The sequence below is a fragment of the Crocodylus siamensis genome, chromosome 7 (assembly GCF_052110815.1).
Source record: "Crocodylus siamensis isolate JL-2025a chromosome 7, ASM5211081v1, whole genome shotgun sequence".
NCBI classification, from domain to species: domain Eukaryota; kingdom Metazoa; phylum Chordata; order Crocodylia; family Crocodylidae; genus Crocodylus; species Crocodylus siamensis.
Genome location: NC_143401.1, coordinates 53691534 through 53706672, shown reverse-complemented (window position 1 = coordinate 53706672; position 15139 = coordinate 53691534). Strand labels below are relative to the sequence as shown.

At 41.0% G+C, this 15139-nt stretch overlaps 1 protein-coding gene across 1 annotated transcript in view; it reads right to left on the bottom strand.

Moving 5' to 3' along the window:
* HK1 (hexokinase 1) overlaps positions 1 to 15139 on the bottom strand; it is a 73116-nt gene that overhangs the window by 29930 nt on the left and 28047 nt on the right. Inside the window, exons 4-5 of the mRNA XM_090058031.1 lie at positions 9104 to 9223; positions 891 to 986 (exon numbers count right to left, since the gene is read on the bottom strand). Of these exons, the coding sequence (XP_089914157.1) occupies positions 891 to 986; positions 9104 to 9223 (216 nt within the window). The remainder of the gene's footprint in view (positions 1 to 890; positions 987 to 9103; positions 9224 to 15139) is intronic.

The following is a 15139-nucleotide window of genomic DNA, read 5'->3' as shown; positions in this document are numbered from 1 at the left end:
TGTGTTATTTTATCTTCTCAAAAATCTGATAAAAGTAAATGACTGCAGTAGGATAATCTTGATGAAGACAAAAATCAAGCTACTAAAGACTTCGCTAGTGCTAGAACAGAACAAAAATTGTTCCGTTTCAAAAGAAAGTTCAATTTTCAAACTAGGCTGAACTTCATGAGACTGGCAGACTCACAAGACTGTATTATTTCACGTGTGTAAATTGTTTCTCGGGGACAGAACTTACAGGTAACATTATTGAAGGACTACATGCTGATAGCATATTTACCAAGAGTAATAACATTGCTTCAGATTTATAGCTAAGTATTCCAAGGCAGTAATTTAATTTTATTCATGTACAACTGATGCCATGATAACAGTGTCACGTCATGACAAATCAAACTGTACCTATATTCCGTCTGGAGTATGCCATATACTTCCATACTCTGGACAAATTAGTTGTTCTTCTCAAAGAAGTGAGTTCACAACTCCTCCCAGGAAAACAGCTACCCCCCACAGATCCCTCTTGCTCCTGTAATTTCCTCCCCCCCCCCGACCCTGCAAAGCCTGTTTGTCTCCCAATTGCCCAGATCCCTTCTGCAGGCCCCACCTACCCCTGAGCCCCACTGTGGACTGTACTTGCCTTCCCCAATTCCCACATAGATCCTGCCTGCCTCCCGATTTACCCACAGACCCCCATTCCCTCCCCAGAGCCTGGCTGCCTCCTCCTGATCTGCCCAACCCCACCCCATCCCAACTTACACCTTAGACTGGGTGGCCATTTTTAACTTGATCTAACCTCCCCAAGTGTCTGTATGCAGACAAGTATGGAGAGCACAATTTGGCTTTTAGTGAAGTCATACAAGGAACTGCAAGACATGTGGTAAACTAAACAACTTTACCCCACGTTTCTTGATTGCCTTGTTAAGTAGCTTTACAACATCTGCTCCTTCAACTCCACTGGCTTTGTAGCGTTTTGTCCACGTTATCAGAATCCCCTGATAAAAGGAGAGTAACATTAAATACATTATTAAATCAAAAACAAAAAATGCAATTTTTCTTAAAAATAAGACTTCAGATGTAACTTCAAATCCCTTGTTTAGGGCAGTCTTTATCTTTATTCACCACACTATCCCATTTTGATGACCAATGCTTTTTGTTTCTTATTAGAGCTGGTTAAAAAATAGGGCAAGATTTTCAAAAGGCTTTTTCCTAATTTATTTTTTTTATATCAAATTTGTAACCCACTTTACATATGGAGCCATTTCATGACTGGGCTCCTTCTCCTTCATTCCAATTTCCCATTTTGGTGTCAATCTTTCAAGAGCTGGGACTCAGCAACTCCCAGGAGCATTTCTATTGCAAGTGAGACCGAATAAGGAAACTTAAAAGGTTCATGTGGGAAGGACTAGAGTTGGTGTCAGGGAAGTTAATTGAGCTAATGATACCAAGAGTCATCCAAACCACTTATCACTAGAACTAACTCTCATTGGGGAGAGCAAAGATGGGCAGGGAATGTCTCAGTTGCAAGGTTGGGGGGAGGTAAATCACTCAAAGCTTAAATGGAAACACTGGAAATATAACGAAGATTAAAAAGGCATTTGAAAAGCATTAGGTTAAAAATATTAAGAAATTAAATGTACAACAGATCCAATAAATCATAAATGACTACATAAAAAATCATTTTTAAAATGCTGTGTGTAAGTCAGTAAGATAAAAAAATGGGGGTTAAAAATTATTAGAATACTGAAAAGGGAAATGGTTGAAGATGAATAAAAATAAGAAAGATTTAAAATACAGTTCAAAAACCAAGTATAGCTACAAATAGGTACATAGGTTAAATTATCCAGATGAGGACAAAATATAGTTCAAATAAAAAAAAACCCCAAACACCTTGTATTGCATCCCTCACTCAGTAGTTTATCTGTAAATCGCCTTAATTAGGCTACAAACTCCCTTGGGGTAAACATTATGCCTGGCGGTTTTGTGCGTCTGGATGGCGCCTAGCTCATTTTGGGGCATACAGTGAATAAATAATAATGGAAAGAAGCAAGCGAGTTGCTGGTCAACAGGCGAGAAAAGAAGATACAAACAAACATAGTTTCTTCCATCTCTCAAATGCACACACCAAAATTATTCCTCTGTCCAGGCATTTATAACAGTACTTATCACAGTAGATTCAGAGGGCTTTCTAAAAAGTTATGTCCACCCCCGGGCCATAACCCTCCTGTAGATCTATAAGACTCTCCTCTTCAAAACACTGGCTGCCACACCTTACAAACACTTTCTAAAGAATAATTTCTCCTCTCTGGAAAACTGGAGTTTTATTTCAGCAAACACAAGTGAAAGATTTCTCAAGGCTGCTCTGCTTAAAGAGTGTTTTACCCTTTCCAGAGCACACATACGTACACACATATACACACACTCTGCCACAAGTTCCTGAATAGCTTCTCAAGTCCACTAAATCACTAAGGATCTATAAACAAGATCTTTTAGAACCCAGAGCAAGTCTACCTATGGGTGGCGGGACACACTTCTGTATATGCCAATGCAAATTCATATCCACAGGATGCGAACTCTTGTTCTTGAATTATTTTAACTACTTACACAGAACCACATACATGAATGGCTCTATAGAAATAAGTCTATAACCCTTTGCTGTAATCTTTTCTCATGAGGTAAATATTCTTACAGCAGAACCAGTGATTGAATGGTGTGGGTGCACAAACAAGAATGTTGGCAAAGACCTGGTACAATCATCACATATATCTTGGAGACAGAGCAAAGGGAGCTGGGGACTGCTTGGGCTGGTGTGACCAAAGAAAGCAGAGGACTATATATACATTTCAAAGCAGAACCTGTAAGAGGTGAGAGACTGAATGCATGAGAGGCATGCTATATGCGACTATGGTCAAGGCATCCAAGGGTGAGAAGGAGGTGTAGATTTGCCTATAAAAACCCAAGCAGAGATGAGGTCTGTGGAATCTCCACCCCAATGCCTAAGACCCACAGATTCCCCAAAAGGACCTTCTGAATCCCTGGCTATATGGAGACACTTTGCCCTTGGGACTAGGAAAGAATCATGAAAAGGCTTTCTGTTGTCTTTTTGGTTTATTATATTGCATTTAAATTAGACTAAGTTGTGTGTATTGTCACCATGCCTTACTGAGCTGTGTCTTAGCTTAGGTGAAGTTTTCTGTTGTTCTTTGTCATATGCTTGAAGCTGAAAATTGTTATGGTCAATACACACTCTTCAGAGAATGAACTGCTCTTGTTCAAGCATTTATGAAGTCAGTGCCACTACCTAAAATCTAATATTAAATCTGGTAACAAGAGGACTACGAGCCACCAGTATGATACAGCTGTGCTTAACAGGGGGGCCCTACCCCTTGTTATTTTAAAAAGTAAGAGAGCAACACTATATGGCTGCAATTGGGAAGTAGCTGAATTGGATCATTTGTCAGAATGTAAGAAGCTGAAAGGGCACAAAGACAGAAGCCACAAAATGTACAAGTAACTGCTTGAGAGGTAAGAGGCAGAGCCTGGAGTAGTTAGCTAAAGACTGTAGAACTGCTAGATAGGCAGCAGCAGAAGGGAGAGAGTTTGTTAATCTGCTGGTGGAGCCTGGGGGAAGTAAGTCCAGCTCTGAGGCCAGACACCCCAGTCTTGTCCTGACCTCTAAAGAAAGGAGCTCCTGTCATCATAGCTGCTAAAGGAAAAGTTGCAGACCTAGAAAGTTACCTCAAAGGCTAAGAGGAAGCCAGCTGACAGGGTACAGAGTTTTGCAGTAATATAGAGATACAAGGTGGGGTTTAAGGTTTGAGATAGATTGGTTGATTTAGGTTTAAGCTTTGGTTTAACCATGAAGTTTCAGAGTGGCTTAAAGAGGAAGTAATGGCCATGGAAGAGTGCCAGCAAGGTACTCTGTATTGCAGCTGAAGGAACTGAAGCCAAGAGACACCTCTGCAAGAGCCAGGTCGGCTGACACCCAGACAGGGCCAGGGGTCTAGGAAAAAGTTTGCAGGAGCTTGAAGCCCAGGTAGGGTGAGAGCCCAGTAAGCTGAAATTCAGACAGGGTGGGGGCCCAAGGAAGTTTGTAGGTAGAAGCAGCCCTGCAAGGACCATGGGCCCAGTGGGCTAGAAGCCCAGGCAGGGTAAGAGAGCCCAATAAACTGAAGTTTAGATGGGGGCTGGCAGCCCGGGGAACTGCAGTATGACTGAGGCCAGCTGCAAAGAATAAGATATTCAAGGCATGAGTGTGGCTATGGGGGAGGCTGGAAGCCACAATTAGTGCTAGTGAGGCATGGACTATTTTTAGTTAGCAGGCTCAGAGTCCTGTGTCACAAGTAGGGCTCAGGGTCCAGCTAAGCAAGCCAAGTTAGGCTGAGTGCAGCAACTTCACGCTCCCCAAACACTGAAAAAAATTACATCAATGCACAACAGCCAAAGCAGTGAAGAAGATACCCTGAGGAGCCAGTGTGGGGCAGGATTAGATCAGCCACCCCTGGGGCGAGTCCTGCTCCACTATGCAAAAGGGCAATGTTGGCTTACAGTATACCAGGAAAGATTTCTAACAATGATAGGGAAGTACTAACACCACTGGACAAGGCACTTAAGGCCTCATCCAAAATAATATGCATCATTCTAGTCACCTGTATTCAAGAAAGATGAATTCAAACAGGAATAGGCCTAGAGAAGGGCAAGTTGGATTGATGAAGGGGATAGAGTTTCTGTCATATGAGAGGAGACTAGAAGAGCTTGACTTGTTTAGCTTAACAAAGCAAAGGCTCAGATGGGAGAGAAAAGAAGTACTGAAGCTAAAGAACATCCTGGCACACAAACAAACAGGTATTAACTGGCCATGAATAAATTAAGGCTGGAAAATAGAAGACTTCTAAATAGTAGAGGGATGAGGTTCTGGGATAGTCTTCCACAGGAAAAGTGGTAGCAAAAAGCCTAACTACTTTTAAGATGGAGCTTCATCTGTTTATTAAAGGGACTATGGGCACAGACAGAAGTGCAGCTCCCCACCATAACTAAGTGCTTTGCAGGAAGTGCCATGAATTACAGCAATCCCCTGGGCACAACAGATGTTGTTCAACAGAGACAAGTGCAAGGTGATGCACCTCGGGAGGAACAACCGGCACCATACCTACAGGTTGGGGAACTCCCCTCTTATCAGCACGGAGGCGGAAAGGGGTCTGGGGATCAACATTGACTCCAAGACGAACATGGGCCAGCAGTGTGGAGAGGCAGTCAGGAAGGCCAACTGCACCTTGGCATGCATCCACAGATGCATCTCGAGCAGGTCCAAGAAGGTGATCCTCCCCCTCTATGCGGCACTGGTCAGGCCGCAGCTGGAGTACTGTGTCCAATTCTGGGCGCCGCACTTCAGGAGGGATGTGGACAACATGGAAAGGGTGCAGAGGAGGGCCACTCGTATGATCAAAGGACAGCAGGGCAGGCCCTATGAGGACAGGCTGCAGGACCTGAACCTGTTCAGCCTCCAAAAGAGAAGGCTGAGGGGGGATCTTGTGGCCTGTTATAAATTAGTCAGGGGGGATCAGCAAGCATTGGGGAAGTCACTGTTTCCCCGCGCACCGCCAGGAGTGACCAGGAATAACGGTCACAAGCTGGCAGAGGGTAGATTTAGGTTAGATATCAGGAGGCGCTACTTCACAGTCAAGGCGGCTAGGGTCTGGAACCAGCTTCCAAGAGAAGTGGTGCAGGCTCCTACCCTGGGGGTGTTTAAAAGGAGGTTAGATGAACATCTTGCTGGGGTCATTTGACCCCAGTACTCTTTTCTGCCATGGCAGGGGGTTGGACTAGATGATCTGCTCAGGTCCCTTCCAACCCTACAAACTATGAAACTATGTTTGGTGCCAAGTCCCAGTGGTTGTGGGATTCAGCTACAATTTGGGAGTGGCTGCAAGTCTACAGCCACTCTCCCCTAGCCCTGCCACTCCCCTCTCTCAGCCCAGGCACTGTCTTCAGAATAGGAGGGGTGGGGGGAAGGGAGCAGAAGGAGCTCAGTCTGGTGGGGTTTCAGTCAGCGCTGGAGGGTGGCTTGGAGCCACCTCTGAGGGGCGTGCAGTGCTGGCTGAAAAAACCTCAGACGGAACTCTCCACCCGCCCCCATCCCACCCCGGAAGACAGCACCGGGAGCAGGGCTGAGCTGGGATAAATTAATAAAGACGCTCTGCTTTGGAGCACCTTCATCGGAACCCTCACAGAATGAAGGCTCAGACTGTCATGGGATCAGGCCCTTTTAAAGTGTGCTGCAACCATGCATGTCTGTAAGGGCATGGCAGTAGAGCGCTTTCAAGGGGCCAAATGCATGACAAACAAACTTCTATCTGTGCCTTATATGATGTGATTGCTTGTGATAGGAGAGAACTGGACTTAGCGATCCAGCAGGTCCACTCTAGTCCTATGTCCCTAACTGCCCAGTTTATTCAGTTGGTTGCCAAGGGAAGTACTAAATATTCAGCTGATATTTCTCCAGCCCAGATATTATCCCTGGGACTTTAGTCATATGCCAGCTCCTGATTCCCATTTGATGATTGATATAACATACAACTTGATAGTGTGGTTCCTTCTTCTGACAGGTTTCCAGCTGCTGCTTGAACTCCTGAAACTCCCTGAAGACTGCTCTCATTACAAGCTTACACTGAGGGATCTCAACACATTTTAAAACATCTGTGAATAACCTTGACAACATCCTTACATGGTAAATATTACCTCCACTTTACAGATGAGTAAACAAATGTGTGCAGGCCTGCATGAGCATGTGCGTGCATACACATACACAATAAGCGACTTGCCCACTTGTCACAGAGGCTAGGTCTACACTTCCAGCTCATGTCAGGATGGGTATATCAAGGTTAAGTAAGTGCAAGTCTGGTAAGCTGTTACCTGTGACAGACAAACATGCATCAGCTAACACCCCTTTTGTAGAATAAAAGATATCCTTTTGCTGGGACAGTTTCCCTTGACTGTGGAAGGCTAGAACAGGAGAGCCTTTGCAGCATAAACTGAGCAAACCTATGCCAGAGCTAAGCAGTTCCCTTTTCAGGCGTTCTCATTCTCAGTTCTGAATCTTAACCATGAGACCATCCTGCTTGTTACTGAATACAGTACAAGAGTTGCATGACCAAAATCAAAGCCTTGGGTCAAATCTAGACCTGCTACAGCTCCACAGACTTCAGAGTTAAGTCAGGGATGAATCTGGCTCATTTATTCCAGGAAAAAAAGTTCAGAAACCTAGTAATTCTGAGTAATCTTTGCCTTATACAAGTTGTATTAATATATGAGAAACTGACTAAATAAGGTTTCTGATTTTTATCACTCATGAGCCATCCTTTGCCTTTTTATCCCTCACTAACATTCTAGTAACACTAAATTCTACGCGTCTCTTTTGGCATCTAATTGACCCATCCCATCTGTATGCTAACCTGAATTGTGACTTCATTGTTTGCTAGAGCATACTGCAATCTCAGACAAACAGTAGCTTCCCTTAGGCAAGAGAACCATCCACAAACACAACTCTGTTGCACACCTGCATTCTTGACTTGGATCTTCCATTTTCCTTCTTTGTCCATAACCTTAGCATTATCCTTGATCATGATCAAATGTAAAGGTCTGCAGAAGTGAACAAGACTTTTCTGAACCAATGTCAAACATAGCATGTCAATCTCTTATTAAATTTTAAGATAAACACCGCCTTATTAATAACCTTTGCTTCAGCTTTGGCATGGTTTGGGAATATAAAACTTAACAGAAGAGTAATCCCAGGCAATCTTTCTCTATGTCAATATTTATGCTACAGTTGTATTGTATGTAGTGAGATTTACAGCCCTGAAAACTAGTACTTCATGTTAGGTTTAGAAAATTGTAGGTTTAATCAATATTTGCATTCTCATTTGCTTCTTACTACATTAGCATTGATTTAGCAAACTGTTGCTATAGCAAAACTATAGCAAGTCACTGAGGGATCCTAACTATGCAAAATAAAACAAGGAAGATAATAGAGAAACTAATACTATGGCAGCCTACAGTTTAGGAAATCACAAGAATCATAATGCACACAGAGCAATAAACCAACCAGGAAGGTTTCATTTTGTAGCCATGCTTGGTTTTTGTTTCACAAGGTTTTTGTCCAGCCTCACTGCCTGATCACAGGTAATGCTAAATCATCCTGCCCCCACTTGTCTTAACTGAAGTTATATGCACTTGGCAGCTCTCAGGACTAGATCGTACAATAGTCAATTTCTGCAATCCTCACCTCATGAGTAAAGGTACTTGCTGTGAGCCAGCACTGCTGAAATGACAACTCAGCAACAATAACCTGGCTAGGGCAGTAAAAAGCTCTACACTTAGTATTGTCATCCCTACTAACTTCAGCATAAGTAGAAAGATGATGATCTAATTTTAAATTAAAACAAACTGTTGGAAGATTTGTTTTCAATTGTTAAAACTCTTTCAAAACTATTTGAAAATGCAAAGTTTTTCATTGTAATGTACAATTAATTTACTCTTACACTGAAATATAAGCCAACTGGAATACTGTTTGTTTGGGCTACAGGTTTCCCTCACTTTTTGCACATACAGAACCTGCAAATTCATTCTTATGCAATGACCTTTTTATACCAAAAATTTGTTATATGCGAGGTAAATTCACTCTTATGTGATCAGTGTGGTGGAAGCCCACAATCAGCTGCTTTATGCGGTACGCTGTGGGAGTGACACACACCAAAATATAGTCTCCTGTGTGGATCTGTGCTCCTCGCTTGTTGTCTGCAATACGCGTTTCTGTAGCTGCCATCCCCATTATGGTAACATTCACCACCACTCTGTGCTTGTGTGTACTGTCTACTGTCGGCGAGTCCAAAATGGTCTGGTAAAAAAGTAGTAGAAATGGGTCTCGGGGTCAGAACAGTTGAGGACCCTCTTGGAATGCATCCCTATTCGCTACATTGTAAAGTGGGTTCCCTTTATGTAAATTCAAGTTATACACCATTTTCTAGGAACATGTGTACAGCATAATCAAGGAAAACCTGTATTTAACAGCATAATGGCCCTTCTGCACACTATCAAAGTTCTGAAATGTTCTTACCTCATCCAGCTTGGATTGTCTACAGGGGAAAGAAAATGTAAAACCAACTGGTAGTTTTTTGTCCTTGATTTGCTGTTTCTCCATGAAGTCTCCCAGGCATTCGGCAACATGATCAAACAGCTATGTGGAAATGAGTAAAAAATGACAAGTCAGTTTATGAAAAGACATTTCTCACTACATGGGGAACGTGACCATTACAAATAATCAATTCAAAACTAAAAAGACATTTTTTGTGTTTCATTTACACTTATTGGAGGACCACCTTAAAAGTTAAGGCAATATGTATAAACATTTCACTTCATACATGATGAAGAACAACAACAACAAAAAAAACCTGTTCTTTCAGCAATAGTCAAATGATTTGTAAAACCATCTCCAGTATATTTTAATACATCTAATAGTAAATTTGTTAAGAAAAAAACATCAATTTCTTTTAATATGTAGTTAATATTAAGCAAATGTTAGTACCTAAAAGAGCTAGTAATTAGGACTTGATACTACAAAGTAAGCTGAGCACTTTGGCTGCAATCCAGGAAGACAACACATGCTTAACTTAAAGCCTGTAAGCAGTCCCAGGAAAGCCAATAGGATGACATGTATTCTTAAAAGCTTTGCTTTTATTGGGACCAGAAAGGTCAGCACTTTGCAGGATCAAACCCATAATGGATAACTTCTCACTATTTTTCTGGCACGGAAAAAAAAAAAAAGAGAGATTCTTACAGTATTTTACATGCTCCAAGGGACAAATTGTGATGGGAACATTTGCAAACAGGCACATGGCAACGAGCTTTGTGAAATAATTACATCTCCAGTCCCATAGCTCCTTACATGCTATGGAACAACAGTGACAAGCACAACAGAAAGAGCAAAGGCACCACAAGACAAAAAATCAGCGAGGCCAGACAACACCTTTCACTGAGTTGGGTTCTTATCCAGTAGTTCAACTCGTCACCCAAAGCCATGTCGCTGCCATACTTCATCGTGGCTTTTTCATTACGAAAGGTCCTAGCACTCAACTTAATCTGTACATCCCTGCTCCGTCTTTGACCATAAATATCACTTCTTACCTCATTATGCATTTATGCAGAGCTCACAAGGAACACAGCATAGTTTTATATTTCATTTTAAGTATCTATTCAAACATCTGTTTTGTATCTGATCAATTTTTTAGAAGGGATTAAATAAACAGAAGGACATGCTGATCATAGAGAACCAAATGGGCTGCAGTTCAGGCCCGCTGACCGACGCTCCCATCTTTTAGTTTTTTGTTTTTTTTTTAGACAACAGCGAACCGAGAACGTAGAACATAAAAATTGGGAACCTACCCCCACCCTTTCCACGTGCAGAAACAACTGGCTGGGACTTCCAGCAGGCAGCCACTTACAATGAAGGAGCTTTATTGGTCCAAGTGTGTTTTTTCTGCAGGAGCAATATCAAATAAAACCAAAACTGGCTGTAACACCAGTGGCTACCAGCTCAAATGACAGTAATTTGAGTCTGCTCACCATGGCGGCAGGGTGCAGAACACCATAAATGAAAATTCAGGTTTGTCCCAGAGAAAGCAAGGCGATGGGGTGAAGCAAGTAGGTGGGCTAAAGAGATGTAGCATTAATGAGAGCAGATTCTGGCAGCTTTAACTTACGCCAGCCTTTTCTGAGGGGACAGTAGGAGAAACTTGCTTGTTGCCACCTCCATCCCTTGTTGGTTTCACCCACCCATTCTTGTGGCTCCTGCAGCTACCAGCTTCTGGTTTTCCGACGTCAGAATTTGCACACATGGTAAATTTGTGCGTGTGTGTGTGAGAGAGAAAGAAAGATCTTTCACATAAGCTACTAGGAAAACCTTAGCACACAAAGCATATCATAGGGCTGAATCAAGCCCAGGAGCTAACTCCAAGGACTGAAATGATGAAAAAAAGTCTACTAGTACAAACAACCAAACATACCTCAAATTGACCTAACTTGCAGATGGTTATAATACTAGTAGCACGCCCCTATTATTATCTCAGAAACTTTTCTTTGTTTTACATTTTAACTCTTTGGAAACTGCAAACATATCAGCAAACCCATCTGGCCAAAACTCTGGAAAATAACTAGTATTTTAGGGCAAATGACAGATGAGCATTTTTTAATCAGCTTCAAGTCACAATGCACTTTCCTAGCTTTAATCAACATTAAGAATCATAGAGGAAATGCTAAACAAGCCCCAGCAAATACGAAGCTTAAAGACAGAATTCTTCACAAGGCTAGAAATCAGTTTATGTGGCATTACTGCTCAACAGAATATGTTAAAAATCGATATAGAAAATAGGATATCATCTGCAAAAAAGTTTCCTATGGTAGTTTCAAAGAGAAAATGTTGCACTTCATATTCCCTTTGAACTGAGAATACTAACACCCTCACATAAAATGAGAAAGCAGAAGAAATAATGCATGCTGCAGTTCTGCAATACCATGCCCAGCTGTCCCAATAAGAAAGAGGATTTGTAATTAAGCAACAGATTATGACAAATGTTATCTAAAATAAGCTGTTGTACCAGTAATAGCATTATGTGTTTCTATAGTGTTTTCCACCAGAAAGCATTTTGCAAACGTATTTATAACACCACTAAAATGTATCCACCACCTGAGTTTAAGGTAATACTATATAGCCAGCATATAGTCCATTAAGATATACTGCAGGAAGAGGAAATTCTACCTAAGTATAATGCTGCAAACTTAGGCAATAAGATAATGATGGCACAGAAAAAGACAGGACCTGCTTTTTAGATTTTAATTCAAATACAATCCCCTACGATTCCCAATCCAATGAATTACCCAGAATTCACACATGTGAAAAAAGGATATTTATATATGACTTTCAAACCACTGAATGAGCCACTTGGGATTATCATACATATGAACTGCAAACACAAGAAGGGTACCAATGACCCAACACAGAATATGGTTGGGGTCTTCTACTGCTACAACACAAAGATAAAGTAATATTTTTCTACATACAACTGGATGAGAAGATCAAGAGAATTATTAACTGTTTTATGAGAGAAATAACAAAGTTATGTCTTTAATGTATATAGTACAAGATAAATGGACTGCTAGTCAACAGAACAAATGCTACAATTTTTGCTACCATCTTCTGTACTGCTTGCTTTATGGTACTAGTTTTGTTTGACTTCACATATGGCACATCACAAGGGCCCTCAAACACATCCTGCAAGGCCCATGCAAGCTACCACCTCACCAGTAAGCAGTGTAGCCATTTTTCAGCTCTGTAGGCATGCTAATTAGCCCTGCTCAGGGACAGCACTAATTAGCCCACCTAACACACCCGATGAATGCAGCTACTCCTTATGTTTATTTCTACTTCAAGAGGTAGCCCATGCAGAACAACACAGTGTATTTGAGGGTGAAACTGAAACTAACTGGTGTGCAGTCCTTGAGGAGCAGAAATAGGCACAGAAGCACCCCGATTCATTTGCTTAGAACACTGCAAAAATATAGTCAAAGAGTTAATGACAGTTTCAAGGTGTTTCAATCTGCTAGAGGCCAACTGGCTTGGGAAGCTAAAGCGAAGTAAGTGCAAGAGCAAGGTATCCAACAGAAAGCAAAACCCAGATTTAAATATCATTTCAACAAGGCACGGAGTGCAAAGACCACTAGAGAAAACAGTCTTAAATTAGCTCAGGTTCTTTGAATATAAATCACTTGACCGAGAGGATCTTCCACAAATTTTATGCATCTCATAACTAAAGTCATGAGCTTTGCCTTTATTTCAATGATAGTTGTACTACAGTTGAAGTATGTCTGTGCCTGACAGATGGATGAGGATAGAAATATGAATGTACTGATGTGAAAAATATCAGATTAAAGATCTGCCAGTGAGAGATTAAGTCAATTCACAATTTCTCCACAAATCTGAATAATTATAAGGATAAGGATAAGGATGTAAATATTTGAAATCATCAAAAGGAGTATTAGTAACCTATCCTGTTTAGAAAATTAACAGAACAACTAGACCCATAACTGGAACAACTGAGTCACAGATTTAAAGTTACTACTAGCACTAGCATAGGCATCAGTCAGAAGCATCAAATCATTAACCACTTGAATGCCAATAGGTGTCCACCAGAGCTGTCTAACTTCTGAGTGGCTGGGGGCCCCACTCAGCTACATGCCATGTGGGCTGCATACTATGCTGTGTGGGCACCCCCACTGTGCTACTCAGTAGGCAGCCCCCCTTCACAGCACCACACCAATGTCCCATGCTGCATCACACTGGCCCACCCCCCACACACACTGCATCTCAGATGCCCCCTAATATGCTATGATGGGAGACTGGGGAGGACCTGGTATACCAACTATGATCCCAAAACAAAACACCCCCCACCCCTGGAGTGGAGGCAGACAGTGGAAGTTAGAGGAAGGAGAGGGAGCCAGAAAATTCCAGTGGCAGCAAAAGAACAGGAGCCCAGGGACCACGGTTTAACCCCTCAGGAGTCGCATACAATCTGTGGGCTGCCAACTGGACAGCCCTGGTGTACACAATGCATCCTTGAAAGCCCTTGTGGAAGCATTGTTAAACTAGCACCAAGGAAAAATTTAGACATCATACAATGATTAAGGAAACTGACCCAGTTATAATACAGAAGAGTTGGTGCACTGGTGTAGCTGTGATAGCTCAGGAAATGTACATGAGGCAAGAGAGTTTTTGTGATATCTTTTATAGTACCAACTGTACAGTTAAAAACATTGGACACGCTTTTGGGCATAAAGTACCCCTCTTCAGTGACCAACAGTAAATGACTTGAAAAAAGGATGTTTTAGGTCTGAAAGCATCTCACAACTATATAGTTGGTCCAATAAAGGAGAGCAAACAAAAAATACCTTATATTCCCATCTTGATGATCTTTCTAGCTCTTCTCTTTTCTTCACCAATCTTTAGAGATTAGAAATTATCTACTCAGTGTCTTGCTTGCTCATTCATTATAGAATACATTCTGGTCACCCTTCCTACTTTTGCTCCTAGTTTAATGTCCTCTTGACAGTACCTGCTAGTCTAAAGCACAAGGCTTGTTGGCTCTTGATGTTGAGAAAGGCTTCTGATTATTATCTTGTTTATTTATAATTTACCTTATAAATTCATATTTAAATTGGTTTTACTCACCTGATTGTGCACACAGATCATTTTCAAGTTTTTATTAAAAAAACTTAAAAAAAAAGAAAATCTTTCCTCAGTGTAAGTGGGGAGAGATGCTACAACTGGCCTTGGGAAAATAAAGCAAGAAATTCTCCTTATTTTTGTGGTACTGCCACAATCAATACAAATTGCATGTTTCCACTGGTAACTTCCCAATGATTACAACCCTACTCCCCACCCCAAAAAAGATACAAAAGAATTCTCAGTTTTAAAGTGTAAATTATTCTGAAAATGATTATATACACCTTCAGACAAATCCCTAGCAATTAAATGTAGCCAAAGTAGTCAAATACACTCATAATTTTGAAATGTTGTTAATATAGGTTCAAATATCATTGTGCTGTTATATAAAAGCAATGCCATTAAACTATGTCAAGTGAAAATTATTATCTTAACAATGGAGAAACTGTCAATGGATCTGAATTAGAAATTAAAGATAGAAATTAATTTTTCAATTTTTTAGAAGTGAACATTGAATTTTCTAAAAGGTAATCTTTACATTTTTCAATGGCTCCTCTTTCTAATAAGAAAAATAGCTATCAATAACTATGTTCACCCAGCAACAATAATCTCATCATTTGTGTTATATCAGGGCAGATTAAATAAACATATTAAAGTGTTCTCCATAAGACATTTCTTAACTACATGTAAAAAAAGTAAATGTTTCCTCCTAGCAAAATTGGAAGTCAAATATAAAAACACTCCAGTATATTTTGCCATTACAACATGACTGGAAACTAAAAATATTACTCATACCAGGTCCCAAGTATCATTTATTCAATAAGTGAGATCCATATAATCATAAACCATCATCCCACCTTTGTCTATTTTTTTTAAACA